This window comes from Vipera berus (genome assembly GCF_964194415.1).
Source record: "Vipera berus genome assembly, chromosome: 9".
Lineage (NCBI taxonomy): Eukaryota > Metazoa > Chordata > Lepidosauria > Squamata > Viperidae > Vipera > Vipera berus.
The window spans coordinates 8521927-8545012 of NC_138212.1; the positions used below are offsets into that span (position 1 = coordinate 8521927).

Consider the following 23086-nt stretch of genomic DNA (forward strand, 5'->3'; position numbering starts at 1 on the left):
GAGATTTTGGCCTTTTGTTAGACATCATGGGAAGACAATTCAGAACTAAGACCATTGCAAAGAAGTGCCCCACCCACCCCACGATGTTGCATATTGGGTCCAGAAGTAAAGGGCAAATGAATTGGCCATTAGGATACTATTCAGAAGGAGTGCAAGCTCCCCTTATCCAAACCCATAGCCGAATGGCTGAAATCAGCACTAGTATTACTACAATGTTCTTTGCCCTTTCATTTAAAAAAAAGCTTGGAAGACACAATGCTCCCTTCCAACAGCACCTAGCACTAGCACTTAGACTTGATATACCTCTTCATACTGTTTTACAGCTCTCTCTGAGTGGTTCTACAGGGTCAGCATACTGTCCCCAACAATCTGGGTCCTCATTTTACTGACTTCAGAAGGATAGAAGGCTGAATCAACCTTGAGCCTGTCAGGATCAAGAGAATCAAACTGCTGGCAGCGTGAGCAGAGTTAGCCTGCAATACTGTATTCTTACCACTGCACCACCATGGCTCTTAAATATTCCCCAATACCCTCCCATTCCCCAAAACTTGAGTATAAGTCAGTAGACATTCTACTCACCTTGCAAACTACCACCAAAAGTCCCATAGCTGTTCATGCTTGCCACACCCACAACAAGGAGGCCAAATGGTGAATTCGGATGTTCCAGTCTATAGGGGGAAAGCACCACCTGCAACTGATACAAGGCCCAAGAGAAAACTGTGCCAGGAATGGGATTCCATTCCAACTTAGGTAGGGCTCGGCCTCCCACTAGGAGACCATTGATCTGCAAAGTCTCTACCACCAAAATGGCAAAGTTCTGGAAATTAGCTTGCCCAGCCACACTGTAGGTCTGGCTGTATGAGTCTGTATCTGGAATCCCCATCAAAAATGTGTCGTACGAAAAGGATTGGTAAGTAGAGCCTGTGTTATAGAAAAGTAGTTGCACGGGCATATCGGCTTCCACAAATAAGGGTGTTTTAGACAAGACGTTAATTGTCAAGACTTGCCCACCATTCAGATTTACTGCCTGCTTTTGTGCACCCATTTGGTATCGTACGGCTGTGGCTTGGGAGGCTGAAATAAACACTATGTCACTCTTTGTCTGCCAAGGTATAGGTGGGACTATGTAGTTCTTCCTCCATGCTTTCACTGGACGGAGCTGCTCAAAGACAAAGTTGCATTTGGTGTATTTCCATGAACAGATATGTCCCGCTAGGACTACCACTGCCTTCTGGGAGACAATTCTGGTGCCAGAAAGGTCCCCTGTCGCTTGCAACTGGATTCCTTGAAAAGCAGCCAGTGTTACCTTAAGTTTACTTCCAGCAAGGTATATTTTGCCTTCGAAGACCACCTGGGCTGTCAGAGAGATGTCTATCACATTAGACTCTTCGTAAGATAAGACTGCAAACTCTGGGAAAGCCCCACTAGGACCTCCCGTTGGGGTGACAACATAATACTCAGTTCCTGAGGCACTTCTAGGAAAGAGTTGTGAAATTTCAGTACTCAGAGGCTTGGAGCTGAAAGTTACCACCGAGATATCTTTGTCTGCAGAGATGCGGGCCACATTGGGGAACACTTTGCTACCCTTGATTTCAATAGTGGCGGGGAGGACGACAGACTCCAGCGTTCCTTTATGCACAATAATGGTCTTCGTAAATTCCTTTCCACAGACGTCGCACGGGACAGAAATGGTGACGGTAGTCTGGTCAAAGACACCAGTAATTTGAAGCTCTAAACGGGGGGCCTGTGTCCCAAAATTTTGCATGTAAGAGGTGATAAAATCTCTTCCTATGCTCTGACTCAGGCAGGTCGCTGGGAGTGGAAGATGAAAAGAATAGATGGGGAGAGATGGTTACATTGGATCTGCTCAAATTCCAACTTCTGTTTTAGTTGCAGCTTTAACCCCCTTTTAAGCTTCCGTTCAAAAGGAAGAATTGTCCCAAAGGTGCTTTTTCAAGGGAATTTCTTTGTTTTTCCTTGAAGACATTTCATTTCTCGTCCAAGAAGCTTCTTCAGTTCTGACTGAATGGGGACTGACCATTCAATGAGAACTGAAGAAGTTTCTTGGATGAGAAGTGAAATGTCTTCAAGGAAAAACAAAGAAAGTCTAGTTGCCTCTTGAAAAAGCAACTTTGGGACAATCATGACCTGGATGACTGTTCTCCACAGAGAAAAGGAAGAATTAGGAACTGATCCCTCATCTCCCATTATTAATCCCCCTCATCAAAGGAACTAATGTAATTTCATTATGTGTTCCCAAGTCCTGATCTGAATTATGGCCATTCCTGGGCTCAGAGGCTGAAAGAAGGATAGAAATAAAATCCAGAAATTAGGATAAAGATGGGAAAACATTAGTTGAAGAAGCCAGTAATGCTGGCTTTCATAAAATTATTGTTGATAGTCTTTATGCCTTTTTGAAGCCATATGAGGGTCTATATGGGGAGACACCACAGAAGAGCATCATAATGCAATATTTTTTTGAAAAAAACGAAAATAGGATATGGATTAAATAAGTGGAAATTGAGTGCAAAGGCAATTAATATATGCGTTGGCTAGAAAAGATATTTTAAGCTGATATTATTGATATTATTAGAAAAATGTAAACAAATGTTGATATGCAATCGTATGTTTACTAACAATAAGAAGAAGTTGCTTAATGCGGAAAAACGGTTATTACCAGAAGAAGAGAGAAATGTACTGGCGGGTGTAATATTGGACTTTAGTTGGAAGAAGCTTATATGTACCACAGAATTACTAATGGACTCAGTCATCACGTTGTCTATGGAGCACTTGTTTGTGAAAATAGAAAATTAATAAAACATTTATATAAAAAAAATAATGCAATATTTTTCTGCAGGCATCTCAAGGAAATACAAGGAGGAGAAAGGAGAGGGGAGGGGACGGGATGGGAGGGGGAGAGGGGAGGGGACAGGAGGGGACGGGAGAGGAGGGCATTTTTAAAGACTTAGTGTTACTCACCCCAGAAGGCTGAACTGCAGAGGCAGAAGCAGAGGAGGAGGTCTTTCATCCTCCCCATGGCTGCTCAAAAAGAAGAATGAGAAAGCCTTCAGATCAACAGTTCTTGGATGCAGATATCTGAAATGCCAACAAGCTTAAAGCAGACATGAGTATCTGTCAAGATTCCATTGTTGCTGTCTTCCAAAGCATCCCTGAGAACTTAGTTTGGAAGAATCCACTGTACCATGACAGAAAACAAAACAGTCCTATGACTCCTTAAAAATTAACTAGATTATCACAATGGTTATAAAACAAACTTATGGGAAAGGAGAAAGTATGCGTAATAATAAAAAAGGCACAGATTTGTATATTTTATGGATACACACACATACACATTTTGAAATAATTTAAATAGCAATCATTTAAACAGGAAGACCATTTTTCTCTACAAACAGGAAAAGAGGAATCAGGTGACGTTTAAGTCCCTGCTGTCAAAATCTTGTCCAAGGGATGGATAATTTTAAGCCATCTGCTTTTCTTTGTGTGGCTCTTTATTTTCAAAACTGGCCTGGAAAAGACATCTTTATCTTAAGCTGAGGATCTTATTTTATGTATGCAGCATATTGAAGGAACAGAAGGAGCTGCGTTTATGTTATGCTCCTTGTAAGAATACAGCCTTTAAATAAGCAACTTGCAAAGAGCACTCATCACCATCTCAGCAAAGGAAGATTTGAATCTTCACCTCCATTTACGCATTCATTGCACTCTGGCTTTGTAGTGTGAATCAGAATAATAGACACATTAAGTTATCGTGCCCAGCCATAGTTTAGCACATGAGCAGAGTTCATGCACTTTATACAAGCCACAAGTTCCCCTTTTGCATCCTTCAGTAGACCTTTTCATAGGATGCCAAAGAGACCAAATAGGTGTTTGAGTCTTACAGAGGTTTCAGGCAACTATCTCCACTCAATCATTGGACTAGTCTTGAATCCTGGCCATACACAATTTAATACAGTAATGCAACCTTCAGCATGACGTGCAAAGCATAATGCTGCTTGCAAACTAATGGAAGTTGCACACTCCTCAGGATAACAGTTGTACACTGTTAGCCTGAGGAGCAGGCTAGCGCCCCCTCTTCTAGTGCCCCCTCTTCTCTCCTCTCTCTGCCAGTGACTTAAGTAGAGTTAGCAATTCTACTTTCATTTGCATTAGCACCATTTGCATTCAGCATTTCATCAGCATCCTTGATTTGGCTCAAGCCGACAGTGGTGCATTCCAAGAAACCCGTTTCATTGGAAATGCCAAGAAACCAAAGTTAGCACTGGCCAAGATAATGTGACAAAACTAGGCTAAGTAAAACTAGCAGCTTCTAAACTCCTTGAGATTACACAATTTGAGAGAAGGAAAACCGTAGGCTCATGGCAGCTCGTGGCAGCTTGCTCCTGATCTACTCATTATGATCAAACGTGAGTTCCAGCTTGTTGCGAGAAGCGTTCCTCAACCCATCTAGAAACATGACAATCCCACCCAATGGAACAAGGTATGATGTCCTCTTCCATTATACCTTCACTCGTCTGTCCTCTCGCTTGCAGATAGGTTCTGTGGATCCCAGTGCTGAGTTCATGCCACCCGTTTATATAGTCTGAGTAGTGCAGCCTAGCTTCTCCTTATCCTCCATCTGAAATTATTTGTATTCCCCCCTACTTGGAGGAAACAGCCGGTTCAACCTGCTATCCTATCTTTATTTTACAAATGCTCACGTCAGTTGTCATATAAACAAGTTAATGTGTTCCTAGTAGAATTTGGGTGGAATGTTATCTGCCATGTCATGAAAAATATCCAAATCCCCTAGACTTTAGATTTTAATTATAATTATTTTAATACATGAGATTAAAAAAAAAAGTCCTGCCTTTTTTTTTATCAGTACCCAGGTAGATCGTGTGCAATTAATTTGTGCCCTTCTTGCATTCTACAGATGTACTAGTCATTTCTCAGGCTTTCCACAACTGAATTCTGATGTCCTATTACCCAAAATTAATGGGACAGAAAGTACCATCAACCCTTTTAGAGCAGGCATACAAGCACAATGATCAGCCTGAGGTTCTGTGGAATCTTCAAAGGAACCAAGTAAAGTCTGGGTGTTTTGGTTTGATGGGGGCCAGACATCCTGGAGCAGAGATTGACCTATATTATCTTGAGACTTGGCACAATCAAAGCTGATTTAACTAGTCATTCAGAATTTCCCCCTACATGGAGCTGCAGTTTTAATTTCTGAGAAAGACATAGCCTTCAGATAGGATCAATCTCACTTTTGCACCAAAATGGCTGATCTAGAAGGCAACTCCTTTGGACATGGAAAAATAGAAATCTAGTCCCCGGGAAAAGATTATTGTAGCCTCCAACTCCCCAACCCATCCATATGCATTAAGGCTATCTTGTCATCAAACTAACTGAGTTTTTACATGAATTCTGGCAACAGGAGTGTTTTCCAAATGTTGGGTCTGCAAATGGAACATGCAAGCAGATCTACATATGCCTGAGTCCCACCTACGGGACAGGTTTCCTGGAGGTATTCTGAAAATATCCTATTTCCGCCCCCACCCCAAAAAAACTAAAAAAAAATTGTCAGAAGGTCTTATTCAGAGAACAAGTTGCCATCTTTGATAGACCAGTTATCCAAATTAGGATAGGCAACTTGCATGAAGACTAAGAACTGCAGATCAGTATAATTTTGGTCTATGAGGGTGAAGATTTGTTCTCTGAGCTTCTTGGTTGGTTTCTGAACGTTTCATTACCAAGTGAGATAACCTCTTCAGTGGAGTTTAGGGGATGTTCAGCGTCAGTGTTCTTCTGTTTCAGGGCTTCACAAGACCCTCACTTGACAACACCTACATCTGAAGCACTTAGGAACAGAAGGACATTGAGACTGATATCCCTTAAACTCTACTGAAGATGTTACCTAGCCTGGTAATGAAACGTTTGGAAATCAACCCACAAGCTTGGGGAACAAACCTTCATTCCCACACCTGAGCTATAGACATTCATCACTATTGCAATTCTAGTCTATTTCTTGTTTATGCAATGAGGCAGTATCCATAGTCTGTTTTGAAACAAATCCCTAGGGGAAAAAATTATAACCAAACCACTTATGCATACAACTTCATCGTACCCATGGAGCTCTTGTGCAATCTTCTCCATGTTCATAACTACTTGTGTAAATGACTCAGGGCCCTTTTTCTTTATGCATATTTTTCCAGCATCACTTTGTATGAATATCCCTAAGGCAGTTTTTTAAACATTCATGTTCCGGATGTAAACTGTTTTTTTTTAATAATGTATTGGTTTACTGGTTGCTGTTGTTTGTAGGCACACAACTTCCAAAAGCATTTTCAGATGTTTATTTTAAGGGACCTTCGGCCCAAACAGCATTTAAAGTAAGCATTTAAACGAGACCCCACTTCCTTCTAGCCTTGAAGATGTTACCTAATCTGGTAACGAAATGTCTGCAAGCAGACAACCAAGTTAGAGAGCACCAAAGTTTCCATCAAAGTCAGATGAGACTCAACGTTGCAGCTACAGACAAATACGTTGGTGCACACAATCCTCCAGTCTTTTCTGTCTCTAATAGCCAGTGAGTTCTCGCAGAGCCATCTGTGCAAATCCCTTTGCTTAGCTTCTACGACACTCTCCTTCACCACTAGAGGGCACCTTAAGCAAAACCCTCCTGCAAAGTGAAATGCTGCAATTAAACTCACATTTGATTATCTAAACTGGGGGATCCTGGGAGTTGAAGTCCATACCTCTTCAAGTTGCCAAGGTTGAGAAACAATGGTCTCTAAGAACTTTAAAGACTTAACTGGCAAGTAATATGATTTCATTCATTCATTCATACATTCATTCATTCATTCATTCATTTATCAGTGTCATATAGCCACCCATCCTCCCTAAAGGGAACTCTTTGATGGCCCTGCCTAAGGACCCAGCTGACTTCACATTGTCACTACACCTGGGTTGTAATAATTAGGAGGTCCACTAGATGGCGGCAAAGAGATAAAGAAAAGGCCAACTGGTCATCTGGCAGGAGTCTGGATGTTTAAATCTCAGTTTACTACAGTAGTATCATCTTTATGTCCACTTCAGTTCAGGAGTGGCATGCTAAAATCTTCTATGCCTCCTTTAGAGTCAACTTCACCACCTCATTCAAAACAATTCCACTGGGTTAGATAAAGGGGTTGTAAAATCCAAAAGAGACAGTTTGATCTAGTAGTTAAGGCAGGGGTCTTCAAACTTGGCCCTTTTATGTCTTGTGGACTTGAAGAACAACTTCAAGGCTAACTGGCTGAGGAATTCTGGGAGCTGAAGTCTACAAGTCATAAAAGGGCCACATCTGAAGGCCCCTGAGTTAAGGCATCAGGCTAGAAACCAGGAAGGCATGAGTTTTAGGCACAAAGCAGCTGGGTGGCCTTAGGCTAGTCATTCTCCCTGAGCCCCAGGAAGAAGGCAATGGCAAGCAACTTCTGAAAATCCTTACCAAGAAAAGTCCAGGCTGTTGTCAGGAGTCAAGAGTGACTCAATGGTAGCCAACTCATATTGACTTGATAAAAGTCTATGAATGCATTTGAATGATTTTCTACAGGGTCGCTTTGCAGGTTATCACAACTCTTAAGCGGCAACATGCCTTCTGTGGCTTAAAGTAACTGGTTTTCACCTCTGAAACCAGTTTGGCTAGTTAATAAATCTCCTTGATTATTGAGCAAGGAAGTAAAAAAATCAGGGACTTCCCCAAATTGAGAAGACGACTCAAACATCTAGAGAATGGCTGCCTTGGCAATAGCAGAAGTGCACGCTGGATTGGGATATATGAAATAAACTCTTGCAACACTTCTTGCTTCACAGCTTGAAGATAAAATGCTTCTTTTAATTTTATCCACCTCACAGAAATGAATGTTAGCAATGAGTAAACTTGTCCATTTGAATTTATTTCATTTTTTTCATTACTGCAAAGATGTCAGTATGTCATTGTAACTTCGAGAATGTCTTAACTTGTTTCTATTGGGTTTTATGAATATTGAAGTAGAAAAGCAATATAGGAAATTAATTTTATACATAGAAACTGCAGCAAGATCACTGTATGTACAAAGACAGAAGAATAATGAAATACCCACAGTGGAAGATTAGATTATAAACTTTACAGAACTTGCAGAAATGGTGAAGCTGACCAGTTTAGTCATGGAAAAAAGTGATAAACACTTTTTCTGAAAGACTGGAAACCTTATACATACTTTTTGCTGAAACAAGAAAAGATTGAATTGATGGTTTATAGATTTGGGGATTAAAAAGAATTAAAAGGGGGGAATTTATAAAGTAAGATGAAGAAGAAAAAGTCCAGAGTCACTTTGCAGAGTGAGATGAGTGGCATATAAATTTAATTGATTAATTGATAAATGAAAAGAGAAGGAGAGGAAAGAGTAAGATGATCACTGTTCAATGGAAAGGACAAAAATCATTTACTTTTTCTTATGTTTCCTTTGATTCTTCATATTTGCGTTGTATTTAAACATTCTAATAAATAAATAGAATGCTTGTCTTAACATTCACACTGTCCCACATGTACGTTTTGCATGAATTTTGTCCAAGGTGCAGAGCTTTTGAAAACACCTTTCCCTAGTTTCATGTTTTAGGGTACATTAATTTTAGGCATATGTAGCTTTTTCTGCGACCCTTTAAATATTATTATCACCAACATCATCATCAAACTGCACTACAGAGTTCAGATGCCTACACCCCCATGTTTCAAATCATGAATAAATACATTTAGTTTGGGATTGATTGAAAACTACAAAATAAGCTTATCGATGGGAATCATTTTTTTTCATTCATAGTTTCCAGACTCAAGTCCTATAGTCCCATCGAGAAGACCTCATCATATAAAAAGTGAATATGCATTTGCAATAGTAGCTCTTACCTTGTTGCCTAAGAATGTACTTTCAACTGCTTGTTGTCTTGATGTTCTTAATTTGCCTAGGAACAACAAAAGTGAACAGAAGCTTTAATAATTATTTATTGAGTTTTTTCCTGCTGCCTACCTTCCAACCCATCTTTAAAATACTGGCCTTCTTTAATACCTTCCATAGCCCTTCCTTCCTTCCTTCCTTCCTTCCTTCCTTCCTTCTTCTCCAATTCTAATTCTAAACTAATCAAGGAGTGAAGCAACCTAGAACTAAGAAGAAATTTCCTGACAGTTAGAACAATTAACCGGTGGAACAACCTGCCTCCAGAAGTTGTGAATGCTCCAACACTGGAGGTTTTTAAGAAGAGATTGGACAGCCATTTGTCTGAAATGCTATAGGGTTTCCTGCCTGAGAAGGGGGTTGGACTAGAAGACCTCCAAGGTCCCTTCCAATTCACTAATTCTTACATTCTACCTTTGGAAACTCTGGTTATCAACTGGACCTCAATATACTGTGCTCTCCTTTCTATGTCCCCTTGGTTTGCAGAGCTTTTGTGCTAGGAACTCCAGGCATAATCCTTACAGAGGTTCCAACTATTAAGATTATGAGTCAGCAAACCGGTTCCTGCCTACTATATTGGACATCATTTCCTTCCAGCTTGGTTGGACTAGAAGACCTCCAAGGTCCCTTCCAACTTTGTTATTCTCAGTTCTATGTTCAATGTGGGTCATTGGAAAGGATTGTAGAACATCAGAAATCAAAACACTGGGAAGGGATGCTACACTTATATCCGTCCTTTCATATCCATCTCTTTCCATTTCTGAGGTGAAAAACTGTCCAGGGTTGCCTGATGATAGGATAGGCAGCATATAAATGGGAGAGAGAGATGGATAGGTAGGTAGGTAGGTAGGTAGGTAGGTAGGTAAGTAGGTAGGTAGATGGGTAGATAGGTGGATGGGTAGATGGGTAGATAGATAGATAGATAGATAGATAGATAGATAGATAGATAGATAGATAGATAGATAGATAGATAGATAGATAGATAGATAGATAGATAGATAGATAGATAGATAGATAGACAGATAGATAGATAGATAGATAGATAGATAGATAGATAGATAGATAATCAGGGCATACTTTTATATTTCTATTATTTCTATGCCACTCAATTCCAAAAAGAGTCTGGGTGGCATACAATAACTCAGAAGTGAAATCTGAAGAATTAAAAAGGGAAAACAAAAAACCCAGAACTAGGCAAAAACCCCAAAGGCCAAAGGAAAAGAGGAAAAGAAGAAAAGCGAGGATAAACATACAGGCAATGTGACTGAAGCTGCTTCAGGTCAGAAGCAATGCTGTGATCTCGGCCTCTTCTTTTTAAGTTGGAGTTACTTCCGGTGGAGGGAGGGCGAGCAGCAGGGATCGTGTTGACTTGATCCCACCGCAATGACAGCTTCTTCCCTTTTTCGAGGTTTCCTGCCTAGAGCTACTTCTCTTCCTGTTCTCTCACTCTTCAGACAGATGTCACCACTGCCCCTCCAGTCCCAACGCCCTGAGTCTTGGACATTGACTCCCGACCAGAAAGTCTTCAGTGTCAACGTCATCCCCCAACTTGGGAACATCTAATATGGCACAGTTAGGATTCCCAGTCCTCCCCATTCTCCTGGGTTTGACCTGGCCTCAGTTGGGTGAGTTGGATCAACCATTTTTAGTCTCCTTCTCTATCTTGGCCTCCTTTGGATCTTGGGGTCCCATTTTTATCTCCTTTGACTTTCTGGCTTAGAAAGAATTCACCTTTTATTGACTACCCCTTGATGAATATAACATCTAGGCATTTTCTCAGACTGTATTTTAAGAGGAAAAATGTGTTAAAGCACGTAGATCCTTTTCACTAATCTTCTGGGGATGGTGGTGGCTTCTCAAAGCCATATCAGGAGATGGATTTAAGAATAATTCTTCTTCTTCTTCTTCTTCTTCTTCTTCTTCTTCTTCTTCTTCTTCTTCTTCTTCTTCTTCTTCTTCTTCTTCTCCTCCTCCTCCTCCTCCTCCTCCTCCTCCTCCTCCTCCTCCTCCTCCTCCTCCTTCTGTTGGCCCTTTTCTAGCTACAGCCTCTCAGATCGGCTTTTTAAACCACAGTTTGTTATATCTCTGAAGGGGTGATGGCTTCTCTAAAGCCTATAATCTTATAGAACACCTTAGAAAACATTTTCAGGGGGGGGGAAATATCTGAAAATCTGACCAAGGAAATACAACATGAGAATATGAGTACAAAATTATTTATTATTTATTATTTATTTATTAATAATATTTCTATACCGCCCTTCTCCCGCAGGACTCAGGGCGGTGAACAGGGCAAGAAAATGGTTTCTTGGGTCTTCTATTCTGTTCCGCTCTCAGTAGTGGACTTTGCATTCCTGTTCCATTATGTCAAAAATGTACAATCCTTCATATTGGTTGCAAAGAATCTGATCTGGGGGGAAAAGGAGGGCAGGGCCGGCCCAGAAGTTGAGGCTTCTGCATGATATAATAGTCCTGTGATACATTCTCGGAGGAAATGCGTTATGCCTTATTCTGTACCACGCTACAGCTACAATCAGCTCAGCAAGTTATAAATCCACCTCCCCTACATCTTTTATTTTAAAGGTTTAAAATGCCATGTTTTTCTCTTACCCTTTCTCTTCTAAAACATGAAAGAACTGGGGGGAAGAGACATAAAATGGGAGATGGATGCCCCCCCAGCCCCAAGACATTCTACCCAGCATCTTTGGGCCTGAAAGTATCACTGACGGCAGGGTGTTCCCTCACAAAATACCACATTAAGCAATAGCTCTGTTTATACAACTGGCAAAGGTTGCATAATTTTAATCTTGGTTAAGTTTTTGTGGCCTAGTGTGCCAGCCACTCACTTGGCTAATATATAACATTGCGCAATCTCAGAAAATGTATTGATTTGGTAACTGAGCTAATTATGCCGAGTGAAACGGAAGATTTATACTAACAAGAGCAGCCAGCTCCAATGCTGATCGACACAGCACAATCGCCTCTCAACACTTCTGGAGGGAGGGTTTCTTTTTCCCCTTCTTGAAAAAAAAAGCTTGAAAAAATTAAACATTGTGGTCCTGCTCCTTTTCACGAATGTAGAATCTTTACTCGGTTGACTTCTGTAGGTTAACGTGAGCCAATTGTTTTTTGCCTCTCTGATGGCTTTACAAACCTAAAATTCACCCATAAATATTAATGTAATGTAGTGGGTCCGATGCAAGGAAGAGACGCCAGCCGGAGTACAAGTTCAGCTCTTTATTGTGGGGGGGGGGTTCGTACTACTGAACAAGGGCTACCTGGCCTCCTTATATACCCGGCCAGGTAGGCGGCTAGCCAATGGGGTTGGCCCTAGGTTTCCCGCCAAAACTGGGTTTCCCGCCAAAACCGTCCAGGCCAACGGCCCTTGGTGGCTGTTGCTATGCAGGTGCCTGCACTTGGATACATAACAATTAACCCTCCATTATGGTCCCTTTCTGGATAATTGATGGTGGCAAAAAAAGAAAAAAAGGAAAAAAATAGGCGGAGTGTGGCAGAATCTTTCCTGACTAATAAATGGCAGGTGCTTCCATGAGCTACAGCTCACATCATCCAAGTGGCTAGATTGACGTAGGATTCAATTGGGGTGAAGTGAGAGCCATTGCTGAACTCGCACACCTCCCAAAAACGTCAGCCTCAGAAGGCCTCCAACCCAATGATGTTTTAGCACATGACATTTGTTAATTGATTAGGTACTTGTAATTTGTCTCACATGTAACTTCCATCTGCATAACCAGCGTGTCTCCCTTTCCTTTCTCCCAGCTTCACCACTGAAATCCTACGTTGGTCTAACTCACCGTTTTTCAACCTTTAAGATGTGTGAACCTCAACTTCCAGAATTCCCCAGCTTGTTTTATGTATAACATGCTGGCTGTGGAGGAGTCCTGGGAGTTGAAACCCACACATCTTAAAGTTGCTGAGGCTGAGAAACACTCATCTAGTTTATGCATCAGATGAAGTGAGCTGCAACTCACAAAAGCTGATGCCTTTGAATAAAATTTGCTTTCTGGTAGAAAAGTTGCTACAAGATGGCTGGAAGATCTGGAATCTTTTCCTATCAAAGTCATCTCTGAAATGAATTGGGGAGGGGGCTTCTTAAAATGGTGCTGCAAACTAGATAACAGACCCAGCCTCCCCTTTATCTCTTCCACAGGAGCTGCTCAAGTTGCAAACGGTAAGAGCCATTTCACATCCCTGTACATAAATAGTTGCCTAGCCTGTCAATGACGCAGAGTGAAAACAGGGAAGTGCTACAAAAATAAATGCGTCTTGGGAACACACTTTGCAAGTCTGGTGCTGTACAAAGGTTTTGAACTACGTGTCCCCTCCAAGTGTTTGTTGGAATATTTATGCTGCCTGGGAGTTTATTTATCAGATTTCTTTTTCATGGAGAAAAATCTATGTGGTCACTAGAAGTCAAACGTTGACTTGATGGCACATAATAAATCAATCAGATTTATATCATACTGTTGTTTCAATCGCTGAAGATGGCACTGGCTGCTCTCATTTTTGACCCACAAGAGCAAATTTTGTGAAGTGGGTTGGGAGAGAGAGAGAGGGGGGGGGGAGAGACTGGCCACAAATCCTTGTCTAGCATTTGTCACGGCTATACCATACTAGATCTGGAATTAAAATCCAGTCATATCCATAAGGAATTATATTGCAGAAAGATGATTTAGGCAATGCAACTTGTCCTCTGGTATACAAATAGGAGAACCGTTGCTGTTTAAAATTTTAGTGCTGCACCAATTTTTCCTCCACACTGCTTCTCTGCTGGAGAACTACTGATTTGTAATTAATATGGTCCGTAGGTGTGCATTTCTTAAGTGCGCACTCTATTCTCATGCAGATTTCTCTATAGCAGGGATGGCAAACCTTTTGGACTTAGCATATCAAAAATTTTGAAAATGCCTAACTTGATTCTGTTTGCATGTCAGATACACATGCACGCACAGTGAACAAAATAGAAACAATTCTCAACTCCCCGGGCCTCAACCTCAACCCTAGTGCCCACACTGTCCCTCAGAAAGGCCACCTTGTGCCATTGTTCAAGGCGTGTGAACTTTGGGGAATGCTATCCCCCTAATCTTCTTGAAGCAGCTTCAAAGAATGCTCTTCCACAGCCTCCAAGAACTGCACAAAAGCACACCCCATTCTCACGAGAGTTTTATAAGCTCTGGAGGGCTCAGAAGCTCCATGAGAACACACCTCATTCTCATATGGCCTTTGAAAATCGTGTGAGAAAGGGATTGTGCTTTCAAGAAAAGTTGTAGTCAAGGGTTGATGAATACCGGTGCGTCCCCCAAAACATTTTGGTGTGTTACCTTTGACATGCATATTATATGACTGTTCTAGTGACTTCTCCAGATTGTTGAACAAACCCAACATCTGCTTACTGACAGCAATGGCACAGCATCTGGTGTTTTCTATTTAGTCACCAAGTTCTGCATTATAGATTCAGTCTAGTCCTTATTAAAGGCAGAATATGCAATTTGCAATTTCTTCATTGCTTGCTCTTAAACTGATAGGCCAATTGAAATGTATGGGTACAATGAAATTCACTCGTTTTTGAATTTTTGCCGTGCTGCTGTCCTATTAATGGGGAAGTGCACCTAATGATGAAACTCGCATAGAAGAAAAATGCATTGTGTGGGAGAAAATAGCTTGCTGAAATGAAAACCTGAAAACCTGAAAAAGATAGCAAGATGTGGAGAATTGTGCACAAAGGTGCTTGTTTTACATGCAGCCAGTGTTATACTTTACCGATGCTTTATAATTCTATAAAAGTGAAAGAATGCTCTTCCCTACATCTAATCTCTGGAAATATAAATAAAAATTACAAGCTGAAGGAAACAAGCTGAATTTTTAAAACTCCAATTTAGCAATAGGCAAAGCAGCCGCAACTTGCTTTTCCTTTTTTTTGATTCCCGATCTTTGATTATAATAAATTAAAACTGAAAACTGTTTCTTCCCTGATCCGATTGTCTGTCCCTTTCCCCAAACCTGCTCCAACTATTCCAAGCTGCAAATGCAGGCAAAAAACAGAGTGAGTAGCAGGGTGTGATAGAAAATGTGAATATTGCTGCCATTCCTCTACCATTCCTGGAGCTGCACTAAAAATCCAAGGAGACTCCCTAACTTTGCATCTGCCCTAAATTGGGGATGCTTCTGCAGAGAAAGTTACTTTGGCTTAATGGGAGGACCAGCCCAATGGAAGAGAATATCTGTAGCTCAAGACTGAACTATGGAATCCTTGGTGCTCTCTGAGCTTGGTTGTTTGGCTGCAGACATTTCATTACCTGACTAGGTAACATCATCAGTGCACTAACAATGTTAATGGATCAGGTAATAAAACATCTGCAAGCAAACAACTAAGCTCAGAGAACACTTAGGACCATGGGTAGGACCAGATTCTAATTGCCAAGAAATTAGGTTATGTGAAGCCCCAGAAAGTATATCTCTATGCTTCTCACAATTCTATCCTTTTTAATCCCCAGATTGTGGTCATTGCTATAAGATTGATCCCGGCACCATTGCAGGAGTTGTGCTGGGAGACTTGTTCCTGACTTTGCTCATTGCTCTGGGCGTCTACTACGTGGTCAGTTGTATCTATAAACAGCAAGCAACCAGCAGAGGTGAGGAGGCAGATCCCATGTCCCCAGTGCACACTTTCCCCTTGAAGAAATGTCAGTGCTTGATGGTGCATGGACCTAAGTGAAAGAGACTGGATGCCTGTGTGCCCACAGCAAATGGCCGTGTTGCTGAATGTGCACTTGGCAGAAAAGACGGCATTTGATGGCCTTCGCCTTGACTGTTTAGCATACCATCTGTGCCAAGTACAATCTGCACACCCTCTCTAAGACAAGGTCATAGAACCAGCGTTTTTCAAACTTGGCAACTTTAAGATGAGTGAACTTCAACTCCCAGAATTCCCCAGCTAGCATGGTTGGGTGGAGAATTCTAGGAGTTGGCCCACTCATCTTAAAGTTGCCAAGTTTGAAAAACACTATTCTAGATTGTAATGCAAGCCTGGTGCATTTGAAAAAAAAAAGAAAAGCTTATGCTTTCTTTTTCTGATTTTTAGCAGACAAAAAGGAAGATAACAGGTTAAAAAGCTTTCCCAAAATCTGTCTATATACAGAGATCTATATCTATCTATTTATATATACCTATCTTTCTCTCTATCATCTGTCTGTCTATCTATCTATCTGTCTGTCTGTCTGTCTGTCTAGCTAAAGTATTATAAAAGAAGCTTTAAAATGGAGGAAGGTAGCAGAGGAACAAGCTAGAATTCTTCAGAAAACCACCTTTGTAAGGAAGTAAGTATATACTGAAACATGTGGTCATAAGAACCTTTTTTTATTTCTAAGCTGAAAGAAGGTCAGGTAGCTTGGTCTGAAGATTCAAGCTGGGCAGTCCTAGCTTGCAGCCGCAGCCTTTCAGTAAACCATTAACCACAGTTTCTGTGTCACATCCCTTCAGCATGAGAGAACACAACCTCCACTCTGTCCTCCTAACTCTCTTCAGATGGAATCTAAAAATGATCTTTCATACACTCATAGTCTTCTCTTTCTTCTTAATAGACAAGGTTCAGCATGAATCTCCCTATGAGGTAAGTATAACGTATAAATACTATATTTACTTTTCTTCCTGAGCTCTTTCCTGTTGGGTGTAGAGCGACAGTTGCAACATTAGTACTAGCCTGATAGGGGAAACAAGGAGAAGTTGACATCTAACATTGTATGCACACACACAATGTTGGCCTTGCTATAAGAGGCCAGCTGCATTCACCTGGTTTGTGGGACAGCTTGTTGTGATACACCATCCATGATTATTTTGAACACAGCAATTGGGCTTTGTTAAGCCAGGTTTAGAATTTAGTTGTAGGAGCCAAGTCAGAGAGAGTACTATGTGATTTGTTGGGTTTTGACTTGACGTGAACCCAGTCATGATGGTTTGTTAAATGTGCACTATGGATTCCGTGCTATCAGGTTGGTGTCAACCAGGCATTCCCAATAAATAGGAATTTTATCATAAATTTGCTGAAAATTTAGTTCCAGTATCTGTAAATGTTACCAAAAAAGGGGAACGCAGCTAATTCGTAAATAGGTCTTTTATCATCTTTTGGTTAAATAGAACCTTTATACATTCCCAAATAATCTATATTCTGAAGAGTAAAGATTTTGGAGTAATATAACAGGAAAGTAAGTGGTTGAAGTTATACCTGATTTGCAGATTTCCTGAAGACATCTGGTCAGGCTCAAAAGAAAATTTTGGACTAGTTCAGGGGTAGGCAACCTCGGCTCTTTTATGACTCATGGACTGTTCTGGGAGTTGAAGTCCATGAGTCATAAAAGAGCCGAGGTTGCCTACCCCTGGACTAGTTACTAATTTATCAGAGCTTAAGATTCTTTGGGAAAAGCCAATGATAATGTACATCTATCCTCTTTCTGACCCCACAGGAACTTCAAGTGCAGCGAATGGATGTATACAGTGACTTGAAAAATCCAGGCTCCCGAATTTCTTACAGATAACCTTCCTCCACTTCCTTGACCTTCCAACATTAAATGAGAAATTCTGAGATTGAAGTCAGCAGATCAGCTGCAGTACTCTGTGCAAGCTTTCCACTGTGAACTTCTACCTGATGGCTTTCCCTATATAACATCTTGCATTTCAATCAACCTTTAGTCTATTCTCAAAACTATTTGTGTCCCCCACTGCCCGTATTTGCTATCGTTTTAATACGTGGGTCATCTAGGGTGGCTTGGACAATGGAAGTGGCTTATAAATTGAACAGATAAGTGAATTAAAATAGACACATTCACATGAATCGCCATCCGTTCCACTCATTGGTGGTCATACCGTTGAAAGAGTTCTTCAGGAAGTGTGAAATCACTGTTCTCCAAACAGAGACATTATTTCTGCCCAGAGTCGTCTTATAGGGGAGAGGAACGGCATAAAAAAATTAATTAATAAATAATAAAAAATTTCAAAGTAGAGAGATTCTGGTATAGCAATCCAGCTCATGTGTCCTCAGACTCACAGACCTAACTGAATCTAAGTTGCCCCCATAACCATATATACAAAGAAGGCTGCCTGGAAGATTATGGGAATCTATTTATTAGATTTTTTTTTCATGGAGGTCCTCTTAGTACCCCCCCCTTTTTTTCTCAAAAACAAAAGGTTCGAATTCAGACCCAGTTGCCTTTAATTCAATGGAAATTACATGAATTGAAATTAATAGTGTCTTAAAACCTGATGAATAGTGTCTTAAAACCTGATTTCAATGAAGTTCGTTCCATTGACTTCCAATCCAATAATTTGCACTCTTTTTTCAAGGTGCGGTTCTAGCCCATCTCAACCTTAAAGGCACGGTAGTTATGGAAGATGTGTAAATTGCTTTTACTAGAGCTATTTCTTTATTAACTTCTTCAAGTAGACACTGGGTTCCAGGGAGAGGCATTTCCCATAACCTTCTTTTAATCAGAAAGGCTAACGAGACAACCTTGGACTGCCAGCATGCAAGCAGTTGTTCTATCACTGTCTTCCAACTAGGGAAAGAGAACATCTAAAACAAGGGTGTCCAACCTTGGCAACTTTAGGACTTGTGGACTGCAGCTCCCAGAATTCCCCAGCCAGGTAGCTGGCTGAGGAATTCTGGAAGATAAAGTCCACAATTCTTAACACTGCCAAGGTTGGACATCCCTGATGTAAGAGATCCTCTTTTCCTTTGTTTCCTGTTTATAATTTGATATAACAATTTTATTACCTTTGTTGGATATAATTTGTATTGTGTAGTGGGCCTGCATACATAACAATTTGTGTACATTTTTTCATTGAGGTTTTTTTTATTATTCAATAAAGTTTGCTTTGCTATAACAGAGAGAAAACTCCATGTCTCTGATTGCTGTAAAGAGAATGGCTGGATTCCCATCTCAAGCTAAACCAGGGGTAGGCAACCTTGGGTCTTTTATGACTCGTGGACTTCAACTCCCAGAATTCCTGAGCCAGCATGGGGGAACTATGGCCCTCTCATGACTTGTGGACTTCAACTCCCAGAATTCCTGAGCCAGCATGGGGGAACTATGGCCCTCTCATGACTTGTGGACTTCAACTCCCAGAATTCCTGAGCCAGCATGGGGGAACTATGGCCCTCTCATGACTTGTGGACTTCAACTCCCAGAATTCCTGAGGCAGCATGGCTCAGCATGGAAACCTCTCCCTTTCCCCTCAGCATGGCTGGCCCAGGAATTCTGGGAGTTGAAGTCCATGAGTCATAAAAGAACCAAGGTTGCCTACCCCTGAGCTAAACTAAGGATTACCACACAGGGCCACTCGACCTGTGAGAGCCTCCTAGAGGGAACAGCTTGGTTTCTTAAATGCAAAATAAAAGTAAAGAAATAGGTGGCATCTCAGGAGCTCTCTGATCTTGTGAGACCATTCAACAATTATGGAGATATTTTGCATCCTGGCTGCCTTCAGTGACCTTTAAATAGTCAGGCTTCTAATGACCTTCAGTGTGGAAAAACATTAAAAAGTTAAGAAGCTCTAAGCAGGTTTAAGGGTGACCAGGCTCTATTGTGCCTAGGAAGAGATTTCTTCATCATTTCTGGAATTAATCTATCTCAAAACCCCAGTTCAAGCACTGATGGTGTTACCTAGTTTGGGTAATGAAATGTCTGCAAGAAAACAACTAAGCTCAGAGAGCACCAAGGGCCCCTCATTTCAATCCTGAGCTGTAAATATTTGCCTTTATTGGAACCCCAGTTCATTTTGGGTACAAGCTTGAAATTCCTTTTAGCCTTAGTGAGCTCAATCAAGACCACTGCAGCAGTGGAAAAAAACTATTAATCAAGATCACTTAGAGGTATTGGCTATAACTTTGCCCCTCCATTGAGAAGATCAGATTCATCAACTGTGCAGGGACACACACAAAAAAATGGGCAGGGCATGCAAACCGCAGTGAAATTCATGTGCCGTCTGCATGGTCTTAGCCACCTCATTCATTACAAAACGGAGCAATCTCCACTCAGGAGTTGGGCAGCTCTTTGCTGTGTGCTTGTGTTCTTTCTAATTAGCTGCTTTTCACCATCGCCATTGTCAGGTCCCCAAATCTTTATTGTCTCCCTTCCACATATATTCTTGTGCTTTGCTTTGGGGCCTACCATTTTGTTGGGAAGAGGGGGAATGTTTGCTTTTGCCTGAGATAACGTTTGCTTTCTGCTTTCCTTCTTCCATCTCTATCCACTCGAGAAAGGAATGTGTCTCCCTTATCAGAGAAACAAAAGCCAGAGAAGACCTTAAGATGCGCACCAACTGTGCCAGTTACCCGCTCATTGTGCCACCTGTAGATTGGCTGGATTTCAAGTGGACATTATGACTTTGGGGCAGTCACCAGGAGATGATGTTCTAGTTCCAACGTAGGCATGACAGCCAGCTGGGTGACTTTGCAACAATCACCAGGAGATGATGAGTTTTTAGACGATGAGATGAAGGCTGGCTAGGTGACTTTGGGACAATCACCAGCAGACTAGATGCTAAAACAAATGAAGAATGGTGGAAAGAATTAGGCATGTCTAGTCCAGGGGTAGGCAACCTTGGCTCTTTTATGACTCGTGGACTTCAACTCCCAGAATTCCTGAGGCAGCTGGCTCGGGAATTCTGGGAGTTAAAGTCCACGAGTCATAAAAGAGCCAAGGTTGCCCACCCCTGGTCTAGTTTAACGAAGAGAAGGACAAGGGGTGACATGATAGCAGTGGAAACTAATCAAGGAGAGAAGCAACCTAGAACTAAGGAGAAATTTTCTGACAGTTAGAACAATTAATCAGTGGAACAACTTGCCTTCAGAAGTTGTGGGTGCTCCAACACCGGAGGTTTTAAAGAAGAGATTGGATAACCATTTGTCTGAAATGGTGTAGGTTTTCCTGCCTAAGGAGTGGGTTGGACTAGAAGACCTCCAAGGTCCCTTCCAACTCTGTTATTCTGTTATTTTTTTCACCTCAGCATTTCACCCCACCATAGGCTTGTGGAATCAATTTTCAAAACCTTAGTTCAGTTGGGGTACAAACTTAAAATCTCTTCTAGCTTTCATGAGCTCAATCAAAGCCACTGTAGCAGTGGGAAAACTACTAATCACAATCACTTAGGTTAATGGCATTAACTTTGCCCCTCCCCAGAGATCAGAGATCAGTTCCCCTGTCAGGGGTTCAGCCTGGTTTTCTAGAAAAGACCAGATTCGGTCTGGACTCTTATTTGTAGCGAAAAGGTTGTTGTTGTTGTTGTTGTTAGCTGCGAAGTCGTGTCCGACCCATCGCGACCCTATGGACAACATTCCTCCAGGCCTTTCTGTCCTCTACCATCTTCTGGAGTCCATTTAAGCTCACGCCTACTGCTTCAGTGACTCCATCCAGCCACCTCATTCTCTGTCGTCCCCTTCTTCTATTGCCCTCGATCTTTCCCAGCATTAGGCTTTTCTCCAGTGAGTCCTTCCTTCTCATTAGGTGGCCAAAGTATTTGAGTTTTAGCTTCAGGATCTGGCCTTCTAAAGAGCAGTCAGGATTGATCTCCTCTAGGACTGACCGGTTTGATCGCCTTGCAGTCCAAGGGACTCGCAGGAGTCTTCTCCAGCACCATAGTTCAAAGGCCTCAATTCTTTGGCGCTCAGCCTTTCTTATGGTCCAACTTTCACTGCCATACATTGCAACTGGGAAGACCATAGCCTTGACTATACGCACTTTTGTTGACAGGGTGATGTCTCTGCTTTTTAGTGTGCTGTCTAGATTTGTCATGGCTTTCCTCCCCAGGAGCAAGCGTCTTTTAATTTCTTGGCTACAGTCCCCATCTGCAGTGATCTTGGAGCCCAGGAAAATAAAATCTGTCACTACCTCCATTTCTTCCCCATCTATTTGCCAGGAATTGAGAGGGCCAGATGCCATGATCTTGGTTTTCTTAATGTTAAGTTTCAACCCAAGTTTTGCACTCTCCTTCTTCACCCGCAACAAGAGGCTCTTTAGTTCTTCTTCACTTTCTGCCATTAGAGTGGTATCATCTGCGTATCTTAGGTTGTTGATATTTCTTCCGGCAATCTTAATTCCAACTTTTGATTCATCTAGCCCTGCCTTTCTCATGATGTGCTCTGCATATAAGTTAAATAGGCAGGGCGACAGTATACAGCCTTGCCGGACTCCTTTCCCAATTTTGAACCAATCAGTGGTTCCATGTCCAGTTCTCACTGTTGCTTCTTGACCCGCATATAGGTTTCTCAAGAGACAAATAAGATGGTCTGGTACTCCCATCTCTTTAAGAACTTGCCACAGTTTGTTATGATCCACACAATCAAAGGCTTTAGCATAGTCAATGAAGCAGAAGTAGATGTTTTTCTGGAACTCCCTAGCTTTCTCCATGATCCAGCGTATGTTGGCAATTTGATCTCTAGTTCCTCTGCCTCTTCGAAATCCTGCCTGTACTTCTGGTAGTTCTCGATCCACAAGCGAAAAGGTTACTTTTACTAAAAGCCAAGTGGTTAGAGTGAGCGCCTGTTACTCGTCCCAGCTTCTGCCAACCTAGCAGTTCGAAAGCACATAAAAATGCAAGTAGAAAAATAGGAACCACTACGGTGGGAAGGTAACAGCGTTCCGTGTGCCTTTGGCGTCTAGTCATGCCGGCCACATGACCACGGAGACGTCCTCGGACAAGCGCTGGCTCTTCGGCTTTGAAACGGAGATGAGCACCGGCCCCTCGAGTTGGAAACGACTAGCATGCATGTGCGGGGGAACCTTTACCTTTACCTTTAGAGTAGCGAAGCCAGATCTAAAGGATTGCACACAAAGAATCTAAGAATCCGAATTAACTTCCCCTTCTCTGTTCCACCGCCCCACGTTATCTTCCCATTGTCCACTGACATTCAAAGAAGATGTTTTGATAGCTATCCTTGCAATGGTTGGGTAGATGGATAGACGTTACATTCCATTTCCAGGTCTGCTGCCTTGGGATGTCTCCAGATGGTACGAAGATCACTTTCGGTTTCTCCCTCATCTTCCCCCATGGCTTATTGCATTTAGCGAAGCATACAGTAAGTATGAGCAAAGGATGGCAGCTCTGAC

At 41.7% G+C, this 23086-nt stretch overlaps 2 protein-coding genes across 4 annotated transcripts in view; one reads left to right on the forward strand and one right to left on the reverse strand.

Moving 5' to 3' along the window:
- Positions 1-23086, reverse strand: part of FCGBP (Fc gamma binding protein) — a 64073-nt gene that overhangs the window by 39298 nt on the left and 1689 nt on the right. The window contains exons 2-4 of one of the 3 annotated variants that reach the window (XM_081334456.1): positions 8924-8979; positions 2980-3039; positions 580-1812 (exon numbers count right to left, since the gene is read on the reverse strand). In XM_081334456.1, coding sequence (XP_081190582.1) covers positions 580-1812; positions 2980-3037 — 1291 coding nt within the window. In that variant the 5' untranslated portion in view covers positions 3038-3039; positions 8924-8979. Of the gene's footprint in view, positions 1-579; positions 1813-2979; positions 3040-8923; positions 8980-10222; positions 10245-23086 lie in introns of those variants that run through there. The other 2 variants (XM_081334457.1, XM_081334458.1) reach the window with 2 other exon arrangements.
- On the forward strand, positions 10428-18868 carry TYROBP (transmembrane immune signaling adaptor TYROBP; the record flags this gene model as incomplete). Its single annotated transcript, XM_081334945.1, is given in 6 exon segments — positions 10428-10504; positions 10506-10594; positions 13138-13158; positions 15482-15619; positions 16568-16596; positions 17447-18868. Coding segments are annotated over 6 exon segments (426 nt in total). The 3' UTR covers positions 17519-18868.